This window comes from Plecotus auritus (assembly GCF_963455305.1).
Source record: "Plecotus auritus genome assembly, chromosome: 7".
NCBI classification, from domain to species: Eukaryota; Metazoa; Chordata; class Mammalia; order Chiroptera; family Vespertilionidae; genus Plecotus; species Plecotus auritus.
The window spans coordinates 160,930,532-160,952,872 of record NC_137774.1 but is presented as its reverse complement, the minus strand read 5'-3'; the positions used below and the strand labels follow the sequence as shown (position 1 = coordinate 160,952,872).

Sequence of the window (22,341 nt, the reverse complement as noted above, 5' to 3'; positions counted from 1 at the left end):
ATTCTGAGGGCCCTGGAAGGGAACACATGTCTCCATGCAAAACTTTCCAGATGCAACTTGGTCCCGGGAAGGCTACCTAAGGTGACCGAAGGGGAAAATTTTGTTTTGATGCCTCTCCAAAGTAAATTTCTTTCTGCCTCTGGGTCTTGCCCTGGATAATATTTCTGTGGGTCGGTAATGAGATGTCAGACACCAGTAATAGAAGAAGATCAGTAAAAAGGTGTAAACGGAATATCTTATACAGTTCATTATGCCGGGTACAAAAAGCCACGTGGGCCCGTTTTCAAAGCAATCTAACAAGGGCTCATTTTCCAGTCAGGGGTAACATAATAATGGAAATTTACTTTTTTCCCCTCAGCACCTTGAGCCTCTCACAGGTCCTTGCTCATACGAATTCCTCTATCTAACTGTGTCAGCTAGTGACTGCCTCTCTTACAAGTTCAAGTGCAGCGAAAGTTCAAGGAAAAGGAAGGAAGATTAACAAGAGTGTAGTAGGCAGAAAAAGACAGGTGCTCCTCAGCAATAAAGATTTGTCCAGAGTTGGGAAGGGAGAAAGGTGGGCAGTTGAGGAGGAGAAAGCCGGAGCAGAGATGGAAGTTCTAAGCATGGTTCACATGCCCCGCCTGAGGGAGTGAAAGGGATGGGAGCAGACAGACACTGATGAGGCAGGAATGACACCGTCAAAGTAAGAATGTGGGCTCTGGCCCTAGCTGGTTTGGCTCAATGGATAGAGCGTCGGCCTGCAAACTGAATGGTCCCAGGTTCGATTCTAGCCAAGGGCACATGCCTGGGTTGCGGGCTCGGTCCCCAGTAGGGGGTGTGCAGGAGGCAGCCAATCAATGATTCTCTCTCATTGATATTTCTATCTATCTCTCTCTCCCTTCCTCTCTAAAATCAATAAAATATATTAAAAAAAAAAAAAAAAGAATGTGGGCTCTGGGTATTGACTGGCCTGACACATGTGTGGGAAGGTGCAGGGTGAAGCCAAAACAAGGACGTATGGTCCAGGAGAGCCTTCATCAACGGGGCGATGACACTCCAAAACTAATGTTGCCTAGTGGACAGTAGTTTCGTTGTCAGTTTGAATACATTTCACTTTCTAAAGCTGTTGCTGAAGGTAGGAGCTGATTTGATTCTTACTCAGAATTCACAAACAGCCAAGAAAACCAGAGATGATAAAGGCAGAGGTCACTGGGACAAGGAGACCATCTCCGAAGACAATATGCCTTCAAAAGCCAATGCTACTCTGAAGGTGCAGATAAGGTAGACATGCCAAGGAAAAGAAATGCATATGTTTTAATTTATTAATACTCTACATATAAATGCCAATCACAATCTTTTTAATTCAGCCCTAGCTAATGTGGCTCAGTGGCTAGAGCATCGGCCTGTGGACTGAAGGGTCCCAAGTTCGATTCCAGTCAAGGGTTGTGGGCTTGATCCCCAGTGGGGGGTCGTGCATCAGGCAGCTGATCAAATGATTCTCAGCATTGATGTTTCTCTCTCTCTCCCCCTTCCTTCCTTCCTCTCTGAAATCAATAATTTTTTTTTAAATCTTTTGAAATCATTATTAAGTTTAGAAAGGGGAGCTACACCCTTTTTGGAATACTGTGCTAAAACACTGTTTTCCTACACCGGCATTTTCCTCCTGTATGAATCCTGAGTTTGTGCTGTATCCAAATAAAGACTATTTCTCCTACATGTGTTTCTTTATTGTCTTAATGGACTGTCTACATTAGGTTTTCACTATCTCCCCCAGCACTCCCAAAGAGACACACAGAGGAAAACTTTCAGATGATGTAAAACTGGGTACCAAGAACGAAGACGGTGGACTGCTGAGGTTGACCCGGTGGGAACATGCAGCTTAGAGAATTCTCACAGCCCCATAAAGAGGAAGGTGGCCCAGAAGCAGAGAGAGATGTGAGCACATGCAGGTAACCAATTACTTTTGTTAAAAGTCACTTCTGAGCTCACCTGTCAGGGCTGTCGGAGGCGCACACGGAATCGATGAGCCCCACGTCCAGCGTGCCCTGGAACAGAGGGAGCCGAAAGTAGAGAGCATGAGAGAACCATTCAGATACAGAGCTCTTTACCTGAATACCCCCAGATCACGACCCTCCAAGCAGGCCAGCAAGACTCCTAAGAAAGGCATTTAGTGAGTACAGACAGCCTCCAGGCAGGGCAGATTCTACAAGTTCACTCATTCAAAAAATTATAAATTAATCTTTCTGCCTTTTTCTTAAAGTGCCTTCAGCGAGGAGTATCTATGCACTTCTTTTGATAATACAAATGTTCTGATTTAGACTAAGATCCATCACTAAATTTTATATTTACTCTGCTAAGAAACTTGGATGTTAAGTTTTTCTTATGAGAAGATAAGACTTTATTTCTAAAATAAGATTTCTATGGCTCTGTATATGTGTCTGGGACAGACGAAGACAGAATACAATTCAAAATTCACTAAGTCCTGGTAAGAAAAGTGTAATATGCTCCCATGATTTGGTAAAAATTGGGATTTTTTGTTGTTGTTGTTCTTTTAATGGTTTGAGGCAGAAGAATTGGAACCTGTTACTACTTCTAATGTACAATTTATTCTGTTCTTATGTATGATTTTTTAGCCAGAATATTCCTGTTTTAATCTTCAATTACTATACTGTCCCTTTAAAAATAAAGATTGCCTAGAAATTCCCAGCTCCCTCGCCTCCCTCGGGGCATCACCTCCACCCCATGGATGCTCACTCACCACGGCATTTTGCGGGTTCGCCTGCTCATCGTGCATCTCCCGAATCTCCTGGTCCGTGGACGCGTGGACCTGACTCAGCACGCTGAACCACTGGCTGTGGGAAGGAGAGCGGCTGTCAGCAGTGGCCAGCGTCTGGATTTGCGCAACGGCAATGCCCTTGTACATGGAGGAAATCGGCCAGGCCTCCGACCAGCAGTGCTGTGAACCTCTTACACGTCGGGGCACATGGGGGTTTTCCCACCACCAAGGAGCAAAGTGAAGAGAAAGAGCCAAAGTACCCGTCAGTTCCAGCTGCTGCACTTCCAGATCATTGGAAGGGCTTCCCTCCACGTCTCACAGACCTTTACAGACATTTAACAATGACCCTGAGTTCCTAGAGAAACTGGCAGGAAACATGAAACCCTCAGTTCTACCCAGAGCACTTGCGTGAAAAATCTTGATTGAAAGCCTGGGAATATTCAAGTGCTTTTTCATTTTTGAAAAGTAAACTGCAAGGGGAGAAGGCCAATAATGTAGGACCTTCTCAGAATGGGCACTTGAAGTCCAGTTTCCCTCCTCACCCGCAGGATGGGGGTTCCACCCACCCAGAGGATTTCTACGAAAGTGAAGGAAACCACAGGAGAGCTGGAAATAGAAAAACGTTCCTTGGACTTGAAAATGGACATTTATTTTGATCAGAGAACTCTTCTATCTTCATTTCAGAAGAGTTTTCTCGTTTCCACCAGAATCAAATAATAAAGGAAAACATGCCAACCCCAGCAACCCCAGGAAAGTCAAGCAGAACAAAGGTTATGATGTAACTAGAAAATCAATACATGCTTAAGGAAAATGACCATGACTATCCCTCTGTCCGTCCATCTATCCAACGTTTATTCAGCAGCTACAAAATGTGGGCAGTATCAAACAGGAGAGACGCTAGGACGCTCTCCTCCTGTAGGGGGCAAATAGTACTGGAAATATTGGGGGACCCTCTGTAAAGTACATGACTGTCTAACCACTATGCTGTACACCCGAAAGTAAGACAAAGTCATATTACATGTAAACTGTAACTGGAAAAAAACAAACATATATACATACTCCTACTAAATAAGGCAGAGGAGAAAGTACTTAACACACATGGATATTTAAGCAAAAAGGTAGTACCTATATGTAAAGATAAGCCATGTAAATTACTTATAGAAAAGCACTAAAATCTATCACCTGGGATTCCTGCAGAAGAAAATGTGCCCATGCGCTTGAAAATACTCAACATATACTGACTCAACATAGTCAGGGAGACATGGGAAACTTCCAGCATCAATTTGCTTTGTTGACTCTGGTTAACCCAGAGGCAAGACTACAGTCATCGTTTTATGTGGAAGCTCAAAAATATCCCAAATTAAACACTAAAAACACAACAAGATGGAGGCCACAGGGATCACACACACACACACACACACACACACACACACACACACACACACGCCACAGAAACAAAATCTGCCGAGCTTTCAATCAGTACAGAGTAACTTGGACTCTGAAAGAAATTTTAAAAGATGCGTTCCACTGGTCAGGGGAAAAAGTCCTTGGCTAAAATATTCCAAATGTTAAATTTAGCAGGTTCATCATGGCACAAAACAGACCAGGCAGCTGCCAAGTGCTGAGCCTGTGATCCAGCTGAAAGCTGTGGGCATTCCTTGGACCACAAACAAAAACAAACAAACAAACAAAAAAACCCCCATGCGTGGTCGCTATGCACCCCAGACAGAATGATAGGCTACAACCCCAGGTTTGCTTGTTTTTCCAGTTTGTGTCCTAATCTGTGGATCTGGCCAGGGTTGCGGGTTGTCCCGGGGGGAAGAACTACTAGTATTTTCTTTGCCCTTAATGCCGCTCGCCATAGTGTTGTGTTAACACAGAAAGCATTCAAAGGGCAGGGCTGTGATTTGTGAGCTGGAAAGGGAAGAATGTCAGCTGAAGGATGTCAGCCTCATAAACTGGAAGGTCTTCTTTGGCATTGCTCAGAGTGGATGACAGAGATCGGCAGCATCACCCTACAGACTTTAGAATATGGCCTGAATTACAGCAAATTATCTAAGTGTTAACTGTCTCTTCTATCCTACTGAATTCTTCCATATCAAGAATAAACACCTTCCAAATGTCACTGCACTCTCATCCGTCTAAACAACTGGTGGTTGATGCTCCTGCCTCTTCAATCCTTCAGCAAACACAAGCTGTTCCCTTTCAAAGCTCAGAAGCTCCGGGAGGGCGGTCTCTCAGCTGAGGGTGGCTGCGGGTTACACAGGCTGCCGGTGACACTAAACGCCTGAGCTGGGACGACAAGGGTCCGGCAGGCGGCACTCGAAGCTGCGAATCCTGAACGGGGTGCTGTGAGAGGCCAGGCAGTTTCTTTTTTTATTTTTAAATAAATCTTTATTGTTCAGATTATTACAATTGTTCCTCTTTTTTACCCCCATAGTTCCCCTCCACCCGGTTCCCACCCCACCCTCTGCCCTTACCCCCTCCCCCCCACACTGTCCTATCCATAGGTGTACGATTTTTGTCCAGTCTCTTCCCGCACCCCCCACACCCCTTTTCCCCCCGAGAATTGTCAGACCACTCCCTTTCTATGCCCCTGATTCTATTATATTCACCAGTTTATTGTGTTCATCAGATTTTTTATTCACTTGATTTTTAGATTCACTTGTTGATAGATATGTATTTGTTGTTCACAATTTTTATCTTTACCTTTTTCTTCTTCCTCTTCTTAAAGAATACCTTTCAGCATTTCATATAATACTGGTTTGGCGGTGATGAACTCCTTTAGCTTTTTCTTATCTGTGAAGCTCTTTATCTGCCCTTCATTTCTGAATGATAGCTTTGCTGGGTAGAGTAATCTTGGTTGTAGGTTCTTGCTCTTCATCACTTTGAATATTTCTTGCCACTCCCGTCTGGCCTGCAAAGTTTCTGTTGAGAAATCAGCTGACAATCGTGTGGGTGCTCCCTTGTAGGTAATTAACTGTTTTTTTCTTGCTGCTTTTAATATCCTATCTTTGTCTTTTGCTCTTGGCATTTTAATTATGATGTGTCTTGGTGTGGTCCTCTTTGGATTCCTTTTGTTTGGGGTTCTCTGCGCTTCCTGGACTTGTAAGTCTATTTCTTTCACCATGTGAGGGAAGTTTTCTGTCATTATTTCTTCAAATAGGTTTTCAGTATCTTGCTCTCTCTCTTCTTCTGGCACCCCCATAATTCGGATGTTGGTATGCTTGAAGTTGTCCCAGAGGCTCCTTACACTATCTTCATATTTTTGGATTCTTTTTTCTTTTTGCTTTTCTGGTTGGGTGTTTTTTGCTTCTTTGTATTTCAAATCTTTGACTTGATTCTTGTGATCCTCTAGTCTGTTGGATCTCTGTATATTATTATTTATTTCAGTCAGTGTATGTTTAATTTCTAGTTGGTCCTTTTTCATATCCTCGAGGGTCTCCCTAAATTTATCGGCGGTTTCTAGAAAATTCTTGAAAAACCTTATAACCATGGTTTTGAACTCTATATCCTCCATTTCTTTCATTTGTGACCTGTTTCTTTGTCTCTGCATTTTGGCTGCTTCCCTGTGTTGATAGAGTTGCTTTGTGTGCTAGGTATCCTATAGGGCACAGTGGCTCAGCCTCCCCAGTTACCTGAGGTGGACACTCTTGGTGCACCCTATTGTGGACTGTGTGCACAGTCTTGTTGTTGTAGTTAAGCCTTGATTGTTGTTGGTATCACTGGGAGGAATTGACCTCCAGGCCAATTGGCTGTGAGGATCAGCTGTGTCTATGCTGGGAGAACTTCTGTGCTGGAGACCCCCTTATGAGACAAGACTTGCAAAAGCCTCTGTGCTCAGCTTGGATGGGGCGGAGTCTCTGGGCGGAGCAGACAGCAATGGCTTCCCATCAGCCCTGCCCTAATAGGCCCCTGGGTCTCAGTGTCCCGCAGTAATCGCTGCAAGCACCTCTGAGAAAAAGCCACCCTCGAGTTTCGCCCGCTGCCAGACAGTCCAGTTTATCCCCGAATGAGTCTGGGTCCCCAGAGTCTTACCCAGAACTGGAGTTCAGTGCAGTCGGGAGCTTTTGTCTCCCTCCGGCTTGAGAAAGTCAGCCGCGTACTCAGTTGCCAGCCCTCTCCGCGTGCGTGCCTCGGTACCTCTGCCTTCCACAGCTCCTCTGAGTCTCAGTGTGCTTTTCTATTTCCTTCTAGTTGTAGAATTTCCACTCAGCCAGCCTTCCTGTGGTTCTGGATGATGTCCATTTTGTCTTTTAGTTGTAGTTTTGAAATTGTGCGAGGCAGCAGTTTAGGTGTTTACCTGTGCCGCCATCTTGGTTTCTCCTCAGCAGTTTCTTATGACTCAACAGTCCTTCACCCATCCTAACAGGAAAATGCTACTGACCAATCAATCAAACCTTTTCAGAGCGAGTGGGGTAAGCAATGATCTGGGTGACGCCCAGGTCTGCCCAGAAGTGGGGAGGTAGTTACAATGAGGTCGACGCCACAGCGCTCGCCTTACCTGGCATCTTCGGGGGACTCAGCAATCAGGTGGAAGGTCCTATCGGCCATAATGATATCAATCCCGTTTTCTTTGCTGGTGTTATCTATGATCTCTCTGCAGGGGGAAAAGCGCCAAAAGCAAATCAGGAACACAGAACTCTTAACAACTGGTGAGAAAAGAAATTTCACCAAACTGATGATTGAGTTGGACATCTGCTTAAGCCTCATGTGGCCTCTAGGGGGAGCCAGACTCCTCTCTCCTGCAGAGGGGGGCAGAAGGGCTGCTGGCCTGGTCAGGGGTACAAGCTTCCGAGTCTTCTCTAGGGAGGGGCCCCTCTCTTCTCACACTGGCATCACAAGGCCTGGCCCTGCTTAGGCCCCAGATGGTTGGGGCAGCAGCCTCCCTTGGGCCTTCCCTTCCTGTGGTTCCTCTCACAGCTCGTCAATGGAAGGACCCCCACAGGAGGGCTGGTTTGGCCAGAGTTCTTTCCCAGTTCATCGTAGCTTCCCATTGCGGTTCGAGGCCTTGGCTGACACCTCTGCTGTACTCAACCTGACACAGCCTCATTGTTTCCCTGGGGGACTTTGAGGCCAAGAGCAGGATCCCTAAACAGCCCTAGAGGTTTCAAGTCGGTGGACGGGGTTAACAACATTCGGACAAAACACCAGCCGAGTAAGGACTGGCCCAGGGAGGGCAATATTTGATGAGGGATCTTGGGGATAAAGCCAGCTTGCTTTGCCAACTGGAATAGTACAACTGCTCATAGTACAACATTCATTTTATATCTGCAAAACTACACAGTCAGACAAGATAGAAAAAAATAAAGTATAAACTTACAGCTAGAATCACTGAGATAAAATATTAAACAAAAAAGTGAAGATGACTCTTTACAGAGTGGTCTGGGATGCCTCTTCCAAGCGGCAGGTGAGAGCTGAGCAGTGGGGAGGGGCCAGCCAGGAGCCTGGAGCAGGATGATAATCCCTGGGCAAAGCTGTCCCGACCAGGTCGTCCTGGATTAGCCACTTTGCCTCCCAGGAACTCAGTTGGCAACCTTGAGTGCTGAGGGGGTAAGACCGTGGTCTGACTACAAGGCCGTGGTCTTAAGTCCTGGGAAATATTCAGCAAACACAGGCGGGGGCCCTCTGCGGGTGGGACCTTGGGCTTGCCTTTGTAGAAAGCTTCCCTGGAGATGGGGTAAGATGACGTTATCAAGACCACGGTCAACACAAAATGTGGTCTGGAAACTACAGGATAAACAAGGCAGCATCTTCAATAATAGGTAGTAAGGGAAAGAAAGATGGAGGGGGAATTTATACATTAATGGACTTGGGAGATCCGTCCACTGACTGAAAATTATAAACCTGACTGGGATTCTAATGTGAAGAAATAAACCAACCCAAACCATCAACAACACTTCATTTATAAGACCACCGGGGAAATCTGAACAATGATTCGAGTTTAGATGATAAGGAGTTAATGTTATTTTTAAATGTTACAATAAGATCATGATTATATATTAAAAAGAGTCTTAATCTTCCAGTGTATACTAAAATATTTACAGAAGCCGTTATAGGGTGTCAGGAACCTGCTTTACAGAATGTGGTTTGTAAGGAGCAGTGGGGGGTGGGGGGATGAACGAACACTATGGCCACGGTGGGTACTGCTAACAGCTGGGCAATGAGTGCACGGATTTCATTATATTCTTCTTCTTGCATGTGACTGGAGTTTTCTATAATAAAACATTTCAAAATCTGAAATAAAAAATCTTAATAAAGAATCCTAATGTGGCAAAACCCTAACAACTGGTGCTCTTCCTCTAGAGCAGCCGTGGGCAAACTATGGCCCGCGGGCCGGATCCGGCCCGTTCGGCTGTTCTATCCGGCCGAAAGAGCGGAGGGTTCTCTTGCTCTCCCCTCAGCTCCTTTACTTTGAATTTTTATTAGTTCACACAAACACTCCATCCATGCTTTTGTTCCGCCCTCCGGTCCAGTTTAAGAACCCATTGTGGCCCTCGAGTCAAAAAGTTTGCCCACCCCTGCTCTAGAGACTATGACAGAAATGACTAAGAGCTAACATTTCCTCAAGTCTAAAACTTTTACAAATACCTGAGGAACGGGGCTTTATTAAGCAGCAGAATGAGGTGCGAAAGGAACATACAGTATACAAAGTGTCAAACCCAAGACCACGACCCACATGCTTCTCGTAGCTTCCTGGCATCAGTGGGCCCCCCTCCTATGGGGTAAATAAGGAGGAACATCATGGTCTATAGGGCTGAGGGAAGACTGCGTGAGGCAAAGAGCTGTGCCATCTGTGAAAACTCTTTGGGGGATTCAGAGCAAACAGAGCCTGGGCTCCTACAATGAACCCAGCCCGAAGGCAGCCCGGAAAAGTCCCACACTCTGCCGTCTGCATTTCATTATTTGTCTGTAAATACCCCAAACACTTTCCTCTTCCTGTTTGACTTTCCACTTTTTCATGAATCATTTTCTAAAGCGGATCATGCTGGATGGTTATTTTCAGGACTCATGACTTCAGGAGTTCATTTGATCTCTCTAAGCCTTTATTACCAGTTTTCTAAATACGTGTGGTTGCTCAAGTGGAGTATGGCTGCAGGTTATGCTAAACAAGTTTTATGCTTAGCATCTAGTTTCCAGCTGCCCCTAACTCCAACATTTCGTGAAAATCCTACTTTTTTTTTTTTTTACAAAGGGGATTTGGAAACACTGCATGCATGCATACATGCATGTATGTATGTATTTATTGTTGTTAATCCTCACCTCGAGGATATTTTTCCATTTATTTTTATAGAGAGTGGAAGGGATGGAGAGAGACAGAAACACCTATGTGAGAGAGACACATCACATGGTTGCCTCCTGCACACGTCCTGACTAGGGCCAGGGATTGAGCCTGCAACCGAGGTAAGTGCCCTTGACTGGAATGGAACCTGAGACCCTTTAGTCCATGGGCCAGTGCTCTATCCACTGAGCCAAACCAGCTAGGGCTGAAAAACCTTACTTAATTTTTAACAAAAATAATAGGCGCTCAAATGCTTTGCACCAAGAGGGTGACAGAGAAAGGAGTCATCTTGGGTTCAAAGACCAGCTCTGCTTTGCTCATTGCTGAGAAAGAAGATGGTATATATCCACCATGGGAAGAAGACAAATGCTTCATTTCAGAAAACACCTCATGTGGGGAAGGTGATCAGCAAGTACAAAAAATGGGTAAGGATGGTCAAAAGTAAAATCTCTCTGTTGTAAAATAAGTAAGTTGAGGGAATGTAACGTACAGCATGGTGACTACCGTCAATAACACATATTGTGTATTTTGAAAGCTGTTAAGAAAGTAGATCTTAAAGAGTTCTTATCACAAGAAAAAAATATATAACTGTGTGCTGATAATCATTTTGCAATATATACAAATATCAAATCTATAGGTTGTACACCTGAAACTGATATAATGCTACATGTCAACTATATCTTTAAAAACAACACAGGACAAAAAACAAACACCTCCAGATTGGCGGTTGGCTCCCAAATCAGCAATCTGTTGGCACAGCTGGGGGTGTACGAGAATTGAAAGTGGTATGTTGACCGATAAAAGGATGTTAAAGAGATTCTCAGCCAATCGTTCAACCATGATCCTTGCAAACAACCAATCATGGCTCCAGTGGGCTAGTTACATGTCCAACCAGCATCATACAAACGAGAGCCATGTTTGAATGTAACCCCAGAAAGTGACCTGTTCACAGATGAAGTCGTTCCCCTCATTTCCTCATCAAGCACACCACTGAAGTGAATGGTTGGGACGCACTCAACCCCTACTGCAGCCCACTGCCTCAGCGAACTCACACCGGCTGGCTTTGTGGCACCAGCAGATGATCCAGCCGCCCAGAGCACCACCCACTGGGCCACATCCAAGGCTCATCAACCTACTTTGCCGTCCGGATTTCCACGGTGCCCTTGAGTTTCTCCTCGCTGTCGTTTTCAAAGTACATCAGCTTGGACTGGCGGAGGACGAACCAGCGCCTCTTCCAGTTCCTCCTGGACAGCGTGGAGGAGCCGCCGCCTTTCTTGTGGAGCCAGCCTTGCTTGAGGGCCTCCTGCTTGGAGCGGAACCACAGGAAGGTCTCGTCCTTGAGGACGCACCAGCGGCGTTTCCAGGAGTTCATTAGGCCACCTGTTCCCCCCAAGATCGGGTAGGGAGGGGTTTAAGAAAAGCCAATCAAATTGAATGACAATATCAGTTGGTCTTAAGGTTCGGCATGTCCTTCATTTTGCCACACGTGACCTGCCCTCAGACACCCCTCAATGAAGGATGGTGGCACTGCTGGCTTGTTCAGGGGTGCTGGCTTGTTCAGGGAGTGCTGGCTTGATATTACACTAGCTTGGCTGGATGATACAAGAATGTTGTCCCCTTCTTATGTTGACTGACATCTAACCCTGCAATGAGTCAGGGCCAGGGCCATGGGATAAGAACCACTTCTGTATGTTTACCTTCAAATACCCCAGAGGGGAAATTAGTTTAAGATGGTTTCAAAGTTTATACATTCCTTCCTATTTGGTCAACATAACATGACTTGTCAGTGATTTTGTAGTTTAGCAATAAACTCTAACTTACATAGGAAAATAAAATAGACTTTTTTTGGATAAGCACATCTTAAAGAAAAAAGCAGCAGCATCTGAAAACGACATGTATAAGGTATAGGATTTAGAATATGAAATAAAGTAAGACTCCAAAGTGAATTGTAATTAGACCTAAAAAAATGAGGTTAGCTATAACTTATTTAGTGGGACACTTTTTTTGTTGTTGTTGTTGAGCAAAATTATACAAGGAGACAAAGATATATGAATGTCACCTTTGATAAGATAAAAAGTATTACTAATACCTTTCTAGCAGGATAATTTTACCTTAGTAGTCTAGACTCTTCAAGGACACTCTTACCGCCATCATTCCAAAATCTGTTTTAGCCCTAGCTGGTTTGGCTCAGTGGATAGAGCACTGGCCTGTGGACTGAAAGGTCCCAGGTTCGATTCCGGCCAAGGGCACATGCCCAGATTGTGGGCTTGATCCCCAGTGGGGAGGAGGTGGGGGCCATGCAGGAGGCAACCAATCAACGATTCTCTATTATCCTTTATGTTTCTCTCTCTCCCTCTCCCTTCCTCTCTGAAATCAATAAAAATATATTTTAAAATTATCTGTTTTAATGTATCCACTGAAGAACATAATCTACTTCAATAATTTATTATAAAATCTCCACATCTTTTTTAACTAGCCAGTAATTGAAAGTAAGAGACATTTAAACATGGATATTGAAAGTAAGTATGAAGAAGTTATTTTTCTTTTACATATTAGAAGTAAATTTAAATAAAAGCCCTCAGATTAATTTCTTAATGATTATAGATCTAAATCTCACATTGGAACAGATAAGGCAATGACAACACTGCCTTTGTCTGGTGTGCAGAGAGCACCTGCTTCGTTGAGCAATACAAACTGCCGCCCTTTCTAGTATCTCGAGCACTGCTTGCTCACCTGGCTGAGAAGTCTTTATGGTCACGCCAAGCTCCAGAGCCATTTCCTAACAAACAGCAAACTTGCCAAAGACTACCAAAACTTTCTTTTCTTTTTGACTTGTGACTTTAATCTGGGTTTCTCAAACAAGCCCAGAGGAAATGGTAATACAAAGTTATTCTATTATCTTACTGTTTTTAAATGATAAAGGTTATTCACAGTTGTTTCAAAGACAGATTACAACCGTCATCACCATAGCCCTCACTGCTAGTGTATTCACTCTGTTGCTCTTATGCTGTCAATCGGACTCGTTCCCAGTCCTTCCTCTGCAGTTCTCGGTGTTCTCTCAATAGTCCTTCATTTAGAGAATCTGATGCAATGCTATTAATTTCCAACTGCAAACACCTTTAGTAGACAAATAGGCTGGTGAAAACCCATTTATGCTCATAAAATATTATCTGGTGGTTGGATTTTCTTTATCAACTAGAGGCCCGGTGCACAAAATTCGTGCATGGGTGTGTGTGTGTCCCTCAGCCCAGCCTGCACCCTCTTGCAATCCGGGACCTTTCGGGGGATGTCTGTCTGCTGGTTTAGGCCCGATCCCATAGGGATCCCTGCGGATCAGGCCTAAAGTGGCAGTCGGACATCCCTCTTGCAATCCAGGACCATAGCTCCTAACTGCCCACCTGCCTGCCTGATCGCCCCTAACTACTCTGCATGCCTGCATGATCACCCCTAACCACTTGCCTGACTGCCTGATCCCCCCTAACCACTCACCTGCCTACCTGATCGCCCCTAACCGCCTCTACCTGTCTGCCTGATTGCTCCTAACTGCTCGCTGGGGGCGGGGCCAACCAGGGTGAGGGGTGTGGTCGTTCTGGCCTCTGGTCGTTCCGCTGTTTTGGCCGCTGGGCTTTTATTAAATAGGATGGTTTCTCTGATCTTTTGTGGCCACAGCTTTATTTAATACTTTATTAAAGATTTAATGATGCATTTACACAATAACTTTTTTTAAGAGATGATTTTGACAAAAATTCACTTGTTTACCTTCTTGAACTTTTTAATGTTGAAACGTAATGCTTTGAATGCATATTTACTTTTTCTTAATCTTATTTGTCTTAATCAGACAACTATGTAATAAATCAATGCCACATCCTAATATATAAAAACTCTGGGTCCATCACATCCACAATGACCGGAGGCTCGACCAACCAGAAGTCAGTGCTGCAGCGCTGTGGGCGCCTCAGCCAAGGCGACACAGGACTGACTGCTGAGGGGGCTGTGATCAGGCCCGGACAGAGGCCAGGAGAGAAAAGCAGGGTCTGATCACAGCCCCTGTAGCAGTCAGTGCTGGGTCGGTGTGGCGGAAGTCAGTCCTGCAGTCAATGAACATAGGATCAATCAACATTAAGTGAACATAGGGTCAATTAATATGTCTTTGAGAGGAGTTGAGAATATAAAGTACAGTGTAGAGCAATTACTTACATTATTTCACATAAAACTCTTTTCAACTAAGATATTTTCCTTTATTTAAAATGTATCTTTACTGTTGAAAGTATTACAGATGTCCCTTTGTTTTAGTGTTTTTTTTCCCCCCATTGATCTCCTCCACCCTGCATCCGCCCCATCCAGGCCTTTGCCAGACTACTGTCTGTGTCCATGGGCTATTCCAATCTAATACATATAAATCTAGAAAGATTTAGAGAAAAGAAAATAAAAGATATGCCAGGTAAATAGTGAACAGAAGAGCTGAAGTTGCTGCATGAATACTGGATACAGGCTTGAAGCCAAAACACAACTCATGAGATAAAGTTAGTCATTGTAACATAACAAAAGGTTCCTTTCACTAAAGAGATAAGATGGTTCCCAATACTTATACACATAATAGAACAGTGTGGGGGTTCAGAATGAGCCTCACCAAGATGAGTCTCAGTGGTATGTAGATTTTTGAGGGCAAGTTTAGCTTCAGGCTCAAGTGAAAATTCTGCCCCTCCCTTTAACTACCTAAAAAAAAATTGAATTAGAGGCCTTGCTCATAATAACACATTATCCTATATAATAAAAGGCTAATATGCAAATCGACCAAACAGCAGAACGACCAGTCGCTATGACACGCACTGACCACCAAGGGGCAGATGCTCAATGCAGGAGCTATTCCCTGGTGGTCAGTGTGTTCCCACAGGGGGAGCGCTGCTCAGCCAGAAGCCGGGCTCATGGCTGGCTAGCACAGCAGCAGCAGTGGTGGGAGCGTCTAGCATTGTGAATAAGAGTGCTATACTGATACAGGGAGTCTTAAAGCTAACTTAAGAACTACAATTAATTGGGAGGGGGAAATACATCCTATAAATAAAAGCCTTGGTGGGCGTCATGCCTTGACGCAGTGATGCCCTCACGCTGTCACAATCTATCACAAGGAGGCAGCCAATGACGAGGCAGAATAGGCCCTTGATGTCAGGGAGGGGTGGGACCTGAGCATTTGGTGCAGAGGGAATAAGACAGGCTCCATGGGAGGGAATGCAGAGCAGAGCTGCAAGTGGAGCTGGTCGCATCAGTAAGGAAATGCCAGTGCTACATCCTCCAGGTTTCGAGGAGAGGGAAACTCAAGTGATTCCAGATTTTAAAGTGGGTTCTGAAAAAAATATAAAGAGGCTTCTGATTCCCTACCTTTCTCAGACTTGGGGGTCATGGAGTGCAGGCTGAACTCAGGGAAAACTTATTCTGGGAGACCATGGGCAGGTCACACTCAGCCTCGGACTTTCAGGTTCCTGGTGAGTGTCAGGTGGCTCTCCCTGCCTTCACCCGGTTACGAGGTTTGGGCTTCAGAATGTGGCTCAAAAGACTGAGAGCCTCCGGGGTGGTTGGGAAGGCAGGGGCCGGGAGGTGGGGGAGGCATTTAATCATGCACTGGGCCTCTAGTTAATAATAAAAAGCTTATATTTATTCTGAGAGATGGATGAGAAAAATCTTAATAGCTATGGTTAGTTACTGGATTATTAGGTCCCGATTTTTGATTACCTGTTGTTCTTTATCGCGTGATCGCATGCTAGCTAGGTCACTTGGCTAGACTGTCTCAATCTTTGTTATCCTAAGGCTCCTATAAAAATTTTCACCAACCAGTGACTTCAGCCAAAGGCAGCTCTCCCCTAAAACAAACCTGGTGTGGTTTCCATGCGCACCTTGGGGGTTGGAGGCTGAGGACAGCAGGACTGATGTTAGCAGCCAGGCCAGTGTTGAAGAGGGGTTGCAGAAGTAGGGGGGAAACCAAATAAAAGAAAAATGTAATAGAAAAAAGTATTCAGGAGGACAAGAGATACGAGGGGAAAATGCCGATAGAAGAGAGAAACAAAGGCAAAGAACAGAAGAAACAGAGAAAAGGAACACAGAATCAAGTTTTTCATGGAGTAAAAACGAAAAGGAAAAGCGAATGCTTAAAGATGGTCATAGGAAGAAAGTGAAGAAAAGGGGCAGAGAAAACAAAGAACTTGATTCTGGGGAAACAGGAAAATGGGAGAAAAGAAAGGGCCACAAAGCGAGGGACATCATCTGGGGACGACGGTTCCTGTCTGCCCTGCCCTATCCCCGGGATTTGGACTCTTTCCCCTCATCCAGCCCAGGGCCATGCTGACGATCCATCTAAAGCTCCTACCAAAACCCGGTGATGATTATGGTTTCTCATGACCCCGGTCACTGATTCGGAAGTCAGAGTGGATCATGAATAAGGCACGAGTACAAGGTCCTTTCCAGAGACGTATGTACTTCCCAAAGGAGTATGTACTTCCCAAAAGGAGCATGGCCCAAGGTCTCCAAGGAGTAAGGTGCAATGCAGTACATTCCAAGTTCAACAGCAATCACCATGTCCAACTGTAACTCTCATCACTGGTAACCATGGCTGTCACCTCTGTCCTAACACTACACCAATGGAGGGGAGTTGAGACAATGTTCTCCCTGGTGTTACCATGTCACCCATGTCACACCACCATGGCATCCTCCACACAGCTAGAGAACCTGACACGAGGTGAGGGGTAGGGAGGGTGATATTTCCAACCCCCTCAATCAGCCTCAGTGAAAACACAGCCTCAACATCCCATCGCTCCACCCAGACCCATGAGCCCTGGTGGCTGCAGCTCATACCTTTCATGTACAGAAAGCTGTGGAAGTAAGGCAGCGTGACACAGCTGTACACAGAGTCCCGCCGGTAGGAAAGTTCATCGTCCGTGTCGAACCTCGAGTCAAAGTCCTCTTCACTGTCTTCAAACTGGACGAGGAGGAGAGAGCAACGGTGAGCAAGAAAACCAGAGAGCAGGCACAAACGTGCCCAGCTACCAGCATCGAGAAAAGGAAAAACCACCGGCAAAGAAGCGACACACGGTTCATAACATTATAGTGGCATGGTCGCCAAAACATTCACACGGTCCCTTGCACGGGTACAAAAAATGCTGGACATACTTTAACCCAAAAGCCATCTACTCGAAAAACAACCCTGCTGTTTAAAGGCCTAATTTTCATCAAACCATGCAAGAGTTAACTGCCTTTAAATTACTAAGCTAAAAATATCAAGTCTTAGAAAGTCAAGGCAGTATTCAATGCATGGCCAACAAGGGGGTGGGGGTAGGGGTGGGGTTAAAAATAAGTGATAAATAGCCCTAGCTGGTTTGGCTCAGTGGGTACAGTGTCGGCCTATGGACTAAAGGCTCCCAGGTTCGATTCCTGCCAAGGGCACATGCCCGGGTTTCGGGCTTGATCCCCCCCCAGTAGGGGGCGTGCAGGAGGCAGCCAATCAATGATTCTCTCTCATCATTGATGTTTCTATCTCTCTCTCTTCCTTCATCTCTGAAATCAATTAAAAATATATATTTTTTTAAAAAGTGATAAATGCAGACTCTGGAAAAGACATGTTTAAACCCTGAAAGATCCCTCCCTTCTAACCAGAACAAGCTAGCACATCCTGCAGTGGGGACTGTGAAGCTACTGTGAGGAAAGTTCTCCAAAATGCCCTGGCTCTTCTGGTTCCAATCAGGGCAGGTCTCATTACCCAACTGGCTGCAAAGCAGGGACAGACACCACCAAAGTCTCCTTAGGCTTAGGGCAAAATGCAGTGCTGGGCTTTGTGTCTGATCTACAGCAGACACATCCAAGTTCCATTTATTTACTAATCCGATTGCTTTGGGGAAGAGAAAGTGGTTTGAGATCGGCTTGAAGAGCCTGACTCTGAAATCCTGGCATGGTCCAAGGGATGGAGCAGCAGGGGTGTGGCTCAAGACAGCTCCTATCTCCGTGGGGGCCAGCCAGGGCCCCCAGGGGAGAGGGTACTCACCGAGGACTGCGCCCCTTCGGAGCTAAAGCGGTAGGCCCCGGAGCTGTTGTAGGTCCCCACGGAGCATCGGTAGTCTGGGGACCACTGGCTGCTGTAGGAGTTGGAGAAGGTCACGCTGCTGCTGGAGGTGACAGCGCCATCCTCATAGTCGTCCTGGTCGTAGTCGTAGTCGCCCTCCGGGGAGGGGAGGCCCCCCGCGTTCTGGGGCAGGCAGTAGGTGGGCTCCCCACTGGAGGAGCTCTGCTCGGAGGGGGCCAGGAGCACGGTGCTGTCGGCACTGGGGCTGGTGGGCACCACCGTCTCATTCATGTAGGGGTCCTCCTCAGAGGACTCGTCGCTGGTCCGGATGCCACTTGTTCTCTGGTCCGAGTGGCCGTGCTCGCTGGGGTTGGGAGAGTCTTTGAAGGCATCGTCCTCAGCCTCGAAGCCCTCGTCCACTTCCTCCTCTGGGTAGGGCTGGCTGAAGTTGAAGGTGGGCTTCTCCCCACTCGCACTCTCCGCGAGGTCACCGAGCTCCCCGGAAAACTCGCTGCCCACCGACAGCGAGCGCTCGATGTTTCGGACGCACTCGTCGATCTCGTCGAAGTTGAGCGACTCCAGGAACTCCTGGGCGGCCCGGCAGGCCTCGTCCTCCAGCCTCTTGAGCTCCTGGTCGCGCAGCTGCTGCAGCTTCTGCAGGGAGGCCTCAGTCAGGGACAGCTCCTGCCGCTCCTTCATGCGCTGCAGGTCCTCGATTTCCTTCTCCAGGCGGAGGATCTCTTCCACCTGCTTGTTTTCCTTCTGCTTCTCCAACTCCCGGTGGAGTTCGGCTTCCCTCTGACTCTTCTGCAAGGCTTCCAGCTCCTGCCGCTTCCGCTCCGCTGCCTCCTGGACGGAGGGGAAGGAGGCATGAGTTGTCAGCAACAGAGGACAAGCATTGCTCCTCCTCTGCAGTAACGAACCACCACATGCTATTTTGGGCTACAATTGTGATCACCCCCCACAAGTTGATATGTGGAAGCCTTAACTAACCCTCAGGAGCTCGGAATGTGTCTGTATTTGGAGACAGAGCCTTTAAAGAGGCAATTAAGTTAGAAGGAGGTTGTGAGGTGGGGCCCTAATCCAACCTGACTGGTGTCCCTGTAAGAGGAGAATGGACACAGAGGGACACCAGGGACGCAGGCACAGATGCAAGACCATGTGATAACACAGCAAGGAGGTGGGCACCAGCCAGCTAAGGAGACAGGACTCAGAAGCAACCAAACATCCGACATTTTGATCTTGGACTTCTAGACCTCCGAATAGTGAGAAAATAAATTTCTATTGTTTAACCCACCCGGGCTGCGGCACTTTGTTATGGCAGCTGAGCCCACTAACACGGTGGCTGCGCTGGTTTAGAGAAGTTACGTTGTCATGATTCACACTAAAATCTGAGACATGCACTAATTTTCACCCAACTGTAACTGGTTAGAAATTGCACCATAAACATCTCTTCTAATGTTCTCCCTGCATCTCTATAGGAAGACACTGAGTCAAAGTGTTTGAAGTGGGAAGGAAATGGATGGACGCGATGCCACATTGTCACTGCATTTGTCACCTGTTGGGCGTGGAGCTCAGCTTCTCTTCGTGCCCTCTCTCTTTCTCTAAAAACAGTAAAGAAAAGACAGTGAAAATAAACAAACATGATAGGGAAAAAAAAAAAAAAATCCCAGAACCACTTGTCAGAGACTGCTCATTATCTTTAAAAAGCTTTGCTAAGACAACTTAAAAACATGATGGACGGGGCCTCTTCCTTTGGCTATATACACTGAGTGGCCAGATTATTATGATCTCTGAACGAATAATAATCTGGCCACTCAGTGTATATACTATAAGAGGCTAATATGCAAATTGTCCCCTCGACCAGGAGTTCGACCAGCAGGCAGGCCGGCCAACTGCCCATGTCCCCTCCCCCTGGCCAGGCTTGCCGGACCCCACCCATGCACGAATTCATGCACCAGGCCTCTAAAATACACACACACACACACACACACATATATGTGTATATATATATATATATATATATATATATATATATATATACATATATATATGTATGTATATATATATATGTATGTGTATAAATACACACACACACACACACACACACACTGAGTGGCCAGATTATTATGCGTTCAGAGATCATAATAATCAGGCCACTCAGTGTATTTACTCTGTGCATGAAATAAAAACACACACAGAACCAGCTTCTCAATGCTGCCAAGACATTTTACATTTGAGCCACCAGAAGCTACTGTTTCCAACAGCAGGTTGGGCAGCATCCATGGGGAACTCTTGCGGTGAGGATGGGTACTGAGCCTCCAACTCAACAGGTGTCCTTCTGTGTCATCCAAAGGCGCCATACCTTTCCTCTTGCTCCCGCCTCCTCTTCTCCTCTTCCTCCCGTCTCCTCTTTGCTTCCGCCTCCCGCTTCTCCTCCAGCAGCTGTCTGTACACCCGCCGAGCCATCTGACCTCGGACCTGCTTCTGGAAAACAATGGCTGCCCTTCGCAGGTGCAGAAACCGCCTCCTCAGCAGGAATGCTCTGTAATTCTTCTGGATCATCACCACACAAGAAAGGACCTTCCTGTATTGCTTTCTGAAAATGAAAACAAAGACACAGCACAACAGAATAACTGTGGAGGCAATGAGGCTTCGAGGTCTTCGAGTGAGTTTCCGTTGATGCCACAAAAGAACTGGACCTCATTTGGGAAGATGCTCTCATTATAGAGTCTGTCTCGAACAGGAGGCCCCTTTGGGCAAAACCAAGGCAGAAGAAAAACAAAAGAATAATAACAAACAAAAGAAAAGCAAGAACCCTATCATGATCCTGGCTGAAAATAAACACATAATCCCTAGTGCTGACTTTGAAAAGTTCTGGCAGGAAGCTGGGTTGTAAACAGGACCCAAAGAGATTTTTTAAAGATATATTCCCCTGTTCCTACGAAGGGGGGAAAACAATAACAAAAAAGTTGCCACAGCAGGACAGCTTTGGACTGCAGAACATGTAACAGTGGGGTCTCAGGTGGCACGCTGGTCCACAGGAGTGGACAGAACTCAGACGCACATGAAAAGATGCTGCCTTCTCTGGTAAACACTGAAGGTGGGCCTCTGTGGACCCAATGAGACACCAATATCAGCAGCCAAAATACCAACGTTAATAGCCAGGCTGCCTCTGGCTTCCGTATGCCAGGGCGATGAACCTTGGAAGCAATTTAAGCATCTCAGCACGGTCCCCTAATCCCAGTGCTCTGATCGAGAGGTTAGGTGCCCTCTTTCCTACTCTCCACCAAGAGCAAGCTGACGAGGAGCACTGACCTGGGGCTCTCCTTCGCCTGATCCTAACCTTCCATCCAGGTCCCCTTTAAGGAAAAGCACTCCACCAGCCTATCCCACCTGATGGATTATATTGGGAAGGCTGCATGGAGCTTAATGCCTTCTCCCCTCCGATGCTTCTTACCGTGCCAAGTAGCCCAAGACGTGGGCCCGGATCACCATGGCCGCCCGGGTAACTTCCTCCTCCCGCAGCTTCTCCAGTTTCTGCTCCAAGGACTCTCGAAGGAAGACCTGTCCAGGAGGGAGTGACACGTCAGATCCAAAGCAGGTGGCTGGTAGAAGGAAGGCATCTCCGAGTCAAAGATATTTGGGGGGTGGGGGAGGGTGTGGACGCAGCAGGGGGAACGGCAGGGAGTCTTAGGCCTTTTCTCCCCTCGCCTTAACTTTGCTCTAAGCACACACAGCCACGCTTTCCAGCCCCATGCTTCTCCACTCCCTGTGGGGAAGGGCCTTGTTATTTTTTTTACAGAGGCATAAAGTAACACATAACATTCAATTAGTTTCAGGTGGACATCATAATGATTCAGTATTTATACAGTCAAGGAGGGAAAATGTTCCTCCCTACCCTCCTTTGTTCTTTTGGCTGATCTAACAATTAAACTGACTCGAGACAGATTAACAGGAGAAAAAACAAATATAATTACGTCCACATGGAGGTCTCACAGAAATGGGCCCCGAAGTGACCAGAGCAGGCAGCTTAGACGCCAGTTTTAGGCACAGAGACAATTACTCGTGACAATTAGACAAAGCAAAGGGGTTTGTGTTTGGGGCAGCAAACTAATGAAGTAACTAGTTTCTTCCTGCAGCTTCTCAGTCTTGACTCCTGCCTCTGGTGATAAGGATGCTGTCATCCTCCTTGCACAGGGAGGACACGTTCACACGGGAGTCGCGGCCTGCTTTCGGGGGAGCGTGGGGGAGGGA

The 22,341-nt window shown here is 46.3% G+C and overlaps 1 protein-coding gene across 6 annotated transcripts in view; it reads right to left on the bottom strand.

Annotated features, from left to right (window-relative positions):
* Window positions 1–22,341, bottom strand: part of MYO10 (myosin X) — a 96,138-nt gene that overhangs the window by 15,319 nt on the left and 58,478 nt on the right. For all 6 annotated transcript variants that reach the window (XM_080679454.1, XM_080679458.1, XM_080679459.1 and 3 more), the window contains 9 exons: window positions 21,545–21,651; window positions 20,450–20,683; window positions 19,643–19,688; window positions 18,067–18,933; window positions 16,884–17,007; window positions 11,177–11,420; window positions 7,263–7,358; window positions 2,741–2,834; window positions 1,972–2,027 (listed from right to left, as the gene is read on the bottom strand). In XM_080679454.1, the coding sequence (XP_080535580.1) occupies window positions 1,972–2,027; window positions 2,741–2,834; window positions 7,263–7,358; window positions 11,177–11,420; window positions 16,884–17,007; window positions 18,067–18,933; window positions 19,643–19,688; window positions 20,450–20,683; window positions 21,545–21,651 (1,868 nt within the window). The remainder of the gene's footprint in view (window positions 1–1,971; window positions 2,028–2,740; window positions 2,835–7,262; window positions 7,359–11,176; window positions 11,421–16,883; window positions 17,008–18,066; window positions 18,934–19,642; window positions 19,689–20,449; window positions 20,684–21,544; window positions 21,652–22,341) is intronic.